Source organism: Filobasidium floriforme (assembly GCF_021052385.1).
Source record: "Filobasidium floriforme strain CBS 6241 chromosome Unknown HD553scaffold_8, whole genome shotgun sequence".
Lineage (NCBI taxonomy): Eukaryota > Fungi > Basidiomycota > Tremellomycetes > Filobasidiales > Filobasidiaceae > Filobasidium > Filobasidium floriforme.
This window is the reverse complement of record NW_025763629.1, coordinates 648,326-658,244: the sequence shown is the minus strand read 5'-3', so window position 1 is coordinate 658,244 and position 9,919 is coordinate 648,326. Positions and strand designations below refer to the sequence as shown.

Genomic DNA, 9,919 nt, shown 5'->3' with positions numbered 1-9,919 from the left:
TTCTACCAGGAGTGTGTTGCCGTTTAGCAGTCAAGCGGCCAACACAAAGAAGGGAAAGACCGCACGCTATAGGAAAAGGCAAAGAGTGAGTTCTGCCATTCATCCCTCTTCCTGTACGATCAGATATGCTGACCAAAGGATCAGAGTCAAGCTGATCTGAGCAGTGAAGAGGAGCATGCCATCCGCCATGGAGATGAGGACGTATTCCAGGACTATCCTGTAGCCTTGTCGAAGCGAAGCCAAAAGGCAAGCGAAAAGGAATCGATACCTGCAACTCAAAGCAGAACTCCTACGCCTAGCACTGGAAGCACATCCGCTGTTGTATACCTCTATTACGACAAGGTTTATGACTTGGAGGGAAACTGCCGATACCTCTGCAAAGGATGTCCTCCATCTCGGCGGAAGGAAGGATTAGTGGCTAAAACCACAACGAACTTGATCAAGCATCAGGCAGTCTGCCCCGGTCTAGCCACTGCTGTTGCGAACAAGCATCCAGGGCTGGTTCCATCAAATCGTGACAAATATCTCAAGTCGCAGAGCAATCAGCTCACGATCAGCCCAAGCTCAGGGTTCTTGCAAACACCATGGTCGGACAAGACCCTGAAGGCCAAAATATTGAGGATGATATCGGTGGAGTCTCTACCCTTCTCGCTGGTTGACTCACAGTCATTCAAAGATCTCATTCAATACTGCCATGAAGGCGCGTCTATTCCCGGCCGGACAACTATCAGCAACATGATCAAAAGTTCATACGAACTTGTCAAGACAAAGGTGGATCACACGGTGCTTGCTGCCAGCAAAGACACCTTCATCCATTATGCACACGACAGCTGGACAGATAGTTCCTGCCGCAACTGCTATATTGGGATCTACGCATCGTGGATGAATGCAAACTTTGAGCTGCAAGAGATCTTACTCAGGTTCATGCATCTCAAAGGCAAGCACTCTGCGGTGAGACTAGCCAACGGTCTACTGTCTGTGTTCAGCACTATTGGTGTTGCCAACCGACTTGGCCCAGGCACTGGGGACAACGCGTCCACCAATAAAGCTGCAGCCATTCACCTTGCTGGCCGCCTTGAAGCAGAGGAGCTGTACTCACTGGATGGATCACACATAATCGGGTGCATGTGTCACATTCTGAACCTAGCCGCACAGGACTTCTTGAAAAATGAGGGTGAGCAATCGTGCATGAAAACAGATGCCACATCGTTGGGACTGAAACCCCATCTCACAGGTACCCTTTCAACCGATGATTACCCTGAGAGTGTGGATGCATCTGTGCCAAGCATACGAGTCGTTGGGGTGTCCTCGACCAGAGCATTGGTTGATCGTTCAGCTCAGATGGAAACGGATGAAGGAGATGTTATTGAGCTGGCCTCTGATGAGGGGGAACACAGCGAGGAGGAAGAACCAGTTACTAGGACACCATCAAACATGGTACGCAGTAATTTCTGGTCCGACGTCTAATCCACAGCAAAAGGATATTGACCCAGTATCAATTTAATAGATTTCACAAGAGGACAAAGTCAGACGAGAGGCCTACAACAAATCTCCAGTCGGAAAGGTGCACAACTTTGCCAAGTTTGTGTTGGCAAGCCCAAGCCGTCGTGAAGAATTTCACAAGATCCTGCAGGCAAAGCAACCCGATCTGCGAAGAGGTTTGCTCCCTCTTGCCGATGTCCGGACTCGTTGGAACTCTACATATGAGGCTATTTGCCGGATCCTACTATTGAAGGAAACTGTTATAGCATACAGTCGTATGTTTGGCGAGGATGGATGTCCCATGCTTGGACGGGACGTCTTTCAGGCCCTTGAAACCCTCAAGTTACCGCTCGCCTCTTTTCAAGGCTTGACCAAGCGATACTCAAAAGTCGAGGTCAATATTCATCGGGTCCTGGTGGATCTGAGCGTGCTCATCCAGACTCTGCAAGCTGGCATGTTGACATCAGCACCAGACCGCAGGAGCTCATTCCGTATGGCCATTACGAAATTGCAGAAGTATCTGCGCATCATGCTGCAGAACGACTGGATATGCGCAGCTACTATCCTCAATCCATACATGCGGGAGAGGGGCTTTAGCAAATTGGCGGAAGCCAATGACCTTTCAAATCCTCGTACCAGAACGGAGGAGGTGGTTGCTTGGATCTTGAGACGAGCTGGCAGCTACGAGGCATCTGGCGGCACGCCTGAGGGGTCACAAGATTACCAAATGGATACGCAAGATGACATGCTTGACCTGCTCGAAAGCAACCCATTCGAATTGGCACACTCTAGTCAGGATGTTGGGACTTCTAGCGGAGATGAAATCAAGGATGCTTGGAACGAATTCAATGCTCAACAGCCTGTCAACCACGACACCAAGCCAAAACCAACCAGAGTTCCTGGTCAATCCATGCTAAGGAATGAGCCTATCGAAGCTTATTGGAGGCGTCAATCTCTCTCCAATTCTCGCTTACAACCATTGACAAGGGTAGCTCGAGACCTCCTAGCTATACGTGCATCTTCCACCAGTGTCGAGCGATTGTTTTCACAATCGGGTAACACATTGGGGCACAGGCGGAAGGCAATGCAGCCAGAGATGGTCCTCAAGCAGACGTCACTCAAGATCTGGGATGCTCAAGGGTTATGTTTGATGAAGGATATTGAAGCAGTTTGTTGAGCTCCGTTTATGTCATTGTGAAACACGGTTCATCATGCGCGCCAAATCAATGCTTTTTGGAACCCAACCTGGTATGAATATACTCGAGTATATATTCACTGAATACGAATACAATACTCGTAATCGTGGGTAGATTACGAGTACGAATACGAATATCAGATGTCATCATCAAACGAATATGAATACGATTACGAATATACTCGTTTGGCAACACTAGTTCTGTCGCGCATCGGCCGATAGGCAAAACGGGCAAGGCAATGTTTGTTTGCATTCCTACATGTTTCAGGTACAGACATTCCCGAAACAACGGCATAGATTCCAGAGGGAATGACGTGTGTGCCGGGGCCGCATTCCAGATCTTCGCTCGCACCCTGTGCTTCGTGATACTTCGCGCCCAAGGCGTCCCGTCGACCTTCGAACTTGAACAACGCCAAGTGCCTTGCGATATGTGGTTTGGGGAGTCGGCTCATATGGTATCTTATTACATAGGATTCGAAGCTGACATGTCGCGATATATGTTCACAAGCTATACTGACGTCAAGGGTTCTCAAACTGGAATTGTCCCGTACTGTGCTTCGGTGCCCTCGACGATCTTACGATCTACCCTTTTTGACTTCCTTCAAAAGTTCTTCCGTGTCTCGAAGGCGCTCCTGAAGCTCCCGGGCCATCTCCTTCAAGGTGTCTTCAACAGCATCACCCAATCTTCCACCCGGATGAATCGCTTCGAGGCTTCTATTGAAGAACTCGCACGATTCCCCCATCTTCCGAACAAGGCGCTTCTTGAGCCAAGTGACTTCCTCTGCGCAGACAGAGTTCTGAGGAGCTGTTGCGCGAGCGATTGCGGAGCTTGGCCCAGCCTGAGCGGGTTCATTGATAATGACGCCGGTTTTCACGGCAGTAGTAGTGGCGGTAGGGGCAGCGTCGGTAAGAGTAGTGGGGGTAGGAGCAGTATGGGTAGGAGTAGTATGGGTAGGATTGGCGTCGGTAGGAGTAGTGTCGGTAGGAGTAGTGTCGGTAGGAGTAGTGTCGGTAGGAGTAGTGTCGGTAGGAGTAGTGTCGGTAGGAGTAGTGTCGGTAGGAGTAGTGTTACTAGAGGCAGCATCGGTTAGAGTAGCGTCCGTGAGGGTAGCGTTGGTGGGGATGGTACCGGTCTGACTTGTGCGAGAGCCAGATGTCGAAGCAGTTGGAGTGAGGGAGGCACGAGGCGCATCGTTGCGCGGTTCGAGCTGAAGCCTCGACTGCGCGGAAGGAACCGCCGGTGGCTTCGGATCCGCCTTCCTTCGTTCCTCAGTGAAACTACAACCTTGCTTCAGAACAGCGCAGGGAATGCAAGGTCGACCTTCTCCCAAAGATAAACAAGGGATACGTTGCATTTCGGGAGGGGGTTTTGGTCCCTTTGCGTTGTTTTGCTGATTGCTTTTTTGAAAGCAGTACTTGCATTGGTGATCCCCTGCGAGAAGTTTAATTTCGGAGACGGCGACGGACGCGGCAAGGTTCTGCAATTAGAGTATCCTCGGATCAGCATACATATGTTGTGTACTAGCTCGTGAAGCGTGTCCATTCTCACCCTCTCGCTCTTGGTGATGTGATCGGGAAAGTCATCGACGACCTTCTGAAACGCACTCCTCACCGCAGTCACAAGGTTTTCAGGACAGGTCGAATTTTGGATGAACCTTGGAAGCTTGGTAAGTTTGGCGTGCAGCGAGGCCGTAGGAGTGGGCTCAAGGTCTGAGGGCTCAAGATGCTCTTCCGTGGCCGAGGTCGGAGAAGAAACGGCCGCATTGTTCCAGTCAGGACCGTTGATGACTTGTGTGAGCGTCATGATACAGTCTCGAGCTTTATCTTTGGCAGCTCTGGGCGGACGATTATCGCTCGGAGTCTCTGACTGGGATTTGTTTGTGTCACTATCGGTGGAGAAGTCATCCGGATCGAAATACTTTTTGCGAGACTGCCTGGGAAGTCGAGATCGAGGGACGACGGGGGCGGGAGAGGACGAGTCTTCCCCAGTGTACTGACTAGGCGAGTAGCTCTGGAGTCGAGAGATGAGCAACGGTCAGATGACGACCAGAGCCACACTCGATGGACACTCACTTGTCGTAGTTGAGGAGGAGGCCGTTTCTTCTTCTTAGGTGTATCTGGATCGCGCTTACGTTTGCGCTCGGTAACGTCGTCGTGATACTCGTCTTCAACAGGACTCTCTTCTAGATCAGCGTCAAGGACGATCACGTCGGCTTCCGTCTTGACCGAAGCATGAGTCGTCTCGACGGTCTCTTGCTTGATCCTGATAGGTGGACCCGCTTTTCGGAGCTCGGCCAGAAGCTCTTCTCGAGAAAGATGTTCGTAATCCATGCTTTCTTGATGGCGTGAAGCAGCAAACGACCGTCAATCCTCGCCCTCGCCTTTGACCCAGTGTTTGGGTCTGGTTGGAACCAAAATGATGACTAGACTCACATCGATGCAACGAATGACTTAGATTGAGCAGAGGGGTCTAAAAGGTCGAGGTAGCAACTACCTTGGTCGGATTGTCATGAGGCCTTCTTTTCTCTTTTTCCGCTGATCTCTGATAGTGTTCACCCTTCCCACCGAGACCATGGAGATGGTGATTTTCGCAACAAGCAGTCGAAAGCGGGAACCCGTCGTCGATCATATCATTTGGCTCGTCACCCCAAAAAACCCGGAGATAACTGATCGCCGAGAGCTGAGACAAGTGACATCATTTTCGGTTACTTCGTTACGTATGACCCTCAAAAGAAGGGAAGAGAATGCAACACGGTTGATATCGTATTTCGTATGGCGGTTATACTGGGCCGTTTGTTCCAACCGATTGACGCGCGGACCACGACTCTAGCGTCGCGCGGACCACACCAGCGCCATCAAAATACCCCACCGAGCAAAAAAACTAACATAAGCTCCCCAAAACTTCTCTAATGAACTCAAAAAGGGATCCTATTTGGCGACCGACACAGCCTTATGAGACTGAAAAGTGATCAGCCTGTCGTCAGCCTACATCAGCCTGAGTCGGCCTGACTCTACCCACCTCAGACATAGTTCTTGTATCTCCGTAGTCATGGCCGACACAACCTATGAACTTCAATTGCTGGTCGCTGAGCATGTCGAAACCGTTCAACTTCCCGCCAGACGATTTTTAGCCCAATCGCCCGATGAGAGAGATCCAGGCCAGATACCAGCATATCTACATGCTCTCGACGACCTTGGCCACTGGCTTAATAGCAACGTCAAAGGCAAACTCCCCTTGGACGTCAGCCGTAATCATATTCAAGGATCGATAGCTCTACGAGATGAGATACACGCATGCTATCAAGCACTTCTCCGTCAACCGACTTCGTTTATCAATCGGGCTCCCATGCAACCTTTAGAACGGGGTGGTTACGTCCTTGACGTAGACACAGATGCCTTGGAGCAGTTAACTAAGGCTGGGTTTACCGACACTGAGATCGGTCAACATCTAGGCTGCTCACGATCGACTGTTATACGGCGAAGACGGATGATCCAGCCCATAACAAAACGGCAGGCTAAACACCTTGTCAGTGAAGACAACCTCCGCGAGCTGATAATCAATCATCAGTCTTCGCAGGATGGTGAAATGCTGGGTTACCGTACTATACAGGGTCATCTGAACGGACAAGGGGTACATGTTACCCGCGAACAAGTTAGGGAGCTTGTACGGGAACTCAATCCTACTTCAACAAACCTACGCAGAGCTGTGCTGCAGGCTCGCAGAGTGTACAAAGTCCCCTTTCCTAACTCCCTTTGGCACATCGACGGACAACACAAACTCATCAGATGGAAGTTTGTTATACACGGAGGCGTTGATGGCTACAGTCGTGTGTGTGTCTTCATGCGAGCTAGCGATAACAATCGGGCTGAGACAGTAGGGCAACTGTTCTCGGAGGCTGCAGAAGCTTGGGGATGGCCTCAACGAGTACGAGTTGATTATGGAGGGGAGAATTATGCCATTTGGCGGCAGATGATAGCTATTCGGGGTATGTCAGCCTGTGATTATACGCTTCACGTATACTAATCAGGCTCGGCATACAGACACCGTCAAAGCTCCATTCATTCGGGGCAAATCGACAAGTAACACGCCCATTGAACGTCATTGGAAAAGTGTCGGCGAGAAGTTTACCCAGAAGTATTCCCGCACATTTGCCAGGCTCGAATATCAGCACGACTTGGATCCCGACAGTCCCATCGACATATTCTGCCTTCATCACTGTTTCCTCCCTCTTCTCAATATCACTATTGACGAACACATACAGGCACACAATTACCATCCCAGTGCGACAAGAGGTACACGCGGTTGGGCACCCTATCGTACATGGATGGACGGTATCCTACAGGCTGCACGTAGAGGTATGGATCTCGATCTATACCCTACAGACGTAGACGAAAACGGATTTACGGATGAGGTTTTAGAGGGAGACGAGAATGAAGATGATGATGACGTAGATGCAGACGCTCGCCGACAGGTTCTGAATTGGCCATCAGAGCAACAGAGGGCGGACCAAAACACAATAGCTCAACACACGGACCCGTATGTTCAGGTAGAACGATATCATGAGCTCCTACCCCCTCTACTCAAGGATCCCGACTTCCGTATTACCATGTTTCATCATTTCCCTCCGCCAACGCAACATCTTCGCCAGTCTGGCAACAGACTGTTCGACACAACACAGTACTTGGCTCTCCGTACTTGGGTATACGACTCGCTATTAGCCTTAGAAGAAACTGGTAATCAGCCAACGTGATCAGATCACCGCAGGCAAAACAGGCTGTAACCAATCAAATCCATGAACGAACAAAAGAATTGATGGCATCAATCTTCTATCGAAGAAAAATTGCAAGCGATCAAAAACAACAAATCGTGTTTGTTCGACACGTCGACGTGTCGGAGAGAAGAAGCAAGAAGGTAACAAGTAATCCGACATATACCACATACTTACACAATCCTTCGTATCTCGACCTTTTACTTTCGTACTCTCTAGATCTCCAGCAAATAACAGGCCAACCGTCAACCTTCTAGACATCATCACACGCAACGATGCCTACATCCCCTCCCCAACCTCCAGCTCTGCCGTCATGCCCGGCCGACCGTCGTGAGTTATCTTTTGACGAGAACTACCTTCACTTTCGTACACCAAACGTACACAGCCTGTACGCAGGCTGACAGGCTGACATCCTTGTTATTTAATCGACAGTCTTCCCGGACTGGCTGGAAGAGCAGACGCAAGAAGTACGGGACGCGTACTACCTTGCGTCGCAGGGTAAGTTTGAGCTCGTTTATCTTCTATCGTTCGATGTTATCATGTACTGACAAACGATGTATATGGGGTTGGGTTTTATCTAGCCGTTCGTAACAAGGCAGTTATGAAGGCAGCTAAGGAGCGGCTGGAGGCCGCGAATCTGGAGAAGAAGAAGAGGGACAACGATATGTTGGCGGTCGTAAGTCTCTCCGGTCTTTTAGGCTTCGTACGTGTAAGCATACCTTTAACTTTTGCTCCGTCTTTTGCCTTTGCGTTCAGGGCGAACAACTATCGGAGTGGGTGAATGATGCAGGCTTCCGGGGCCTGATGAAGACCACGTTGGCGGCATGGGAGAGAAGTAAGTTCATATATGTTTTCGATCTCTATCTTCTTCTTCTGTTGTACACTTTCAGCATCGAGCGATAGCTGACATCTACCAAATATGTTTGTACTTCGTTTCAATAAAGAGCATCCCAACCTCGCCAACCTCCCCAAGACCCCCGACAACAAGAACGCGGAGCTGCCGGACACTTCGGCAGGCAAAGGGAAGGAGAGGGCGAGCGATGACCCTCTCGCCGAGCTCAACGAGAGGCTGAAGGCTCTCGAGACGGAGAAGGCGAACCTCTCCAAACGAGTCGGCAAGAAGGTCGAGAAGCGGGCTCGGGACGAGTCGGATGAAGAGGAGGACGACATCGAGGTCGTCTCACATACCAGGAAGTCGCCGAGGAAGGGGAAGGCGACGTCGGCGAGGGGAAGGGGCGGGGCATTCGTGTTGCCCGCAACAATACAGCCTGGGTTTGCACCGACGGCTTGGAAGAAGGCGGAAGTGAGTAACTTTTTGTTCGATTCAGCCTGAACAGCCTGTACAGCCTAATCAAAAGAGAATATGTATGCTGATCAGCCCGTATTTGACTGTTACAGAAAGCGTGGGCGCTTTTGAACGACCCCAAGGCTGTCAAGGTCTTGGGAGACCATCGGTGCCAGCTCACGTCTGCGTGTTCAAGGAGGGCGAACCTGGGTGTTGTGTTCGGTGCATCTGGCGTAATCGGGACGACGAGTGCAACTTTGCGGTCGAAGTTCCCAAGGTCAAAGAGCGTAAGCCTGATATCGCTACGCTCGAGACCACCGCCGAGGCTTCGACCTCGACCACCGCCCCGCCTGCCCCTCCCGCCAACCCCGCCCCTCCTGCTCCCCCCGCCCCCAACCCATACCTCCCTGCGACCTGGCAGCAGTATGCCTGGCCGACATACTTCGGTGGCCAACCACCTGCCGGCGCTCCCTTCCCGTTCGGTAATCCTTGGCCTCCTCGTTAAGTCTTGAACGGCCTTTTTATAATTTGTATTCTCAAATATGTCTTTCTTTATATCATACGAGTGGATTGGCGTCTATGTGTACAACTTCAGCCTGAACTTCGTGCAACATCTTTACTTGAAGCCTTGGGAGGTCTCCCAGATCGTCGAAGGGCGGGTGCGACTGTTTGTAGAACACTTTCCGATGTCACTGCTTTGCGTTTGCGGCCTTTCGTGCTTGCTACAGGTATAGACGTTGGTGCCGGCTCAGGCAATACCATTTCCGATATAGGCTGTTGTACGGTTGGTGTACCAAGTTCCGCCTGAGCTTGTATAGCAGGCGTCAAATCCCTCTCATCCGTTTCCTCAATCGTATTCAGCGTACGAGCAGGTACCTGCTCAGGCTTATCAGCCTGAACAGGTGTGGCTGATTCGTCTGGTGCTGTACCTGGCAAGGCGGGAGGTGTAATGCTTTTCTCCCTGTCATAATTGTTGATAGGGAGGTCTGGCTCCCACGCTGGAAAGTCATCGAAACCACCTGCAGGATCCAATACGTCCGCAAACTCTGCATGCTCATCCAAAACCTTAGCCACGATCTCCTTGAATCGGCTGGCACCCAGGATGTCGAGCTATTTGTATAGCACATCCTCAAAGTCTTGCTCGCTGAGTGCAGGTGTTGTTCTGCAAACGGGAGAGGATGGGCGGAC

The 9,919-nt window shown here is 50.8% G+C and overlaps 2 protein-coding genes across 2 annotated transcripts; one reads left to right on the top strand and one right to left on the bottom strand.

The window, feature by feature from the left end:
* Positions 1-3,252: 3,252 nt before the first annotated feature.
* On the bottom strand, positions 3,253-5,008 carry HD553DRAFT_341324 (uncharacterized protein; the record flags this gene model as incomplete). Its single annotated transcript, XM_046182619.1, has 3 exons — positions 3,253-4,155; positions 4,227-4,688; positions 4,751-5,008. 3 exons carry the CDS (start codon positions 5,006-5,008, stop codon positions 3,253-3,255), a joined length of 1,623 nt encoding a protein of 540 aa, XP_046037517.1.
* A 718-nt stretch (positions 5,009-5,726) lies between these two features.
* HD553DRAFT_323433 (uncharacterized protein) lies at positions 5,727-9,539 on the top strand (the record flags this gene model as incomplete). Its single annotated transcript, XM_046181385.1, has 8 exons — positions 5,727-6,203; positions 7,704-7,776; positions 7,879-7,944; positions 8,028-8,122; positions 8,203-8,281; positions 8,391-8,749; positions 8,784-9,213; positions 9,460-9,539. The coding sequence occupies 8 exons, from the start codon at positions 5,727-5,729 to the stop codon at positions 9,537-9,539; spliced, it is 1,659 nt and encodes a 552-aa protein (XP_046037516.1).
* Positions 9,540-9,919: the final 380 nt, after the last annotated feature.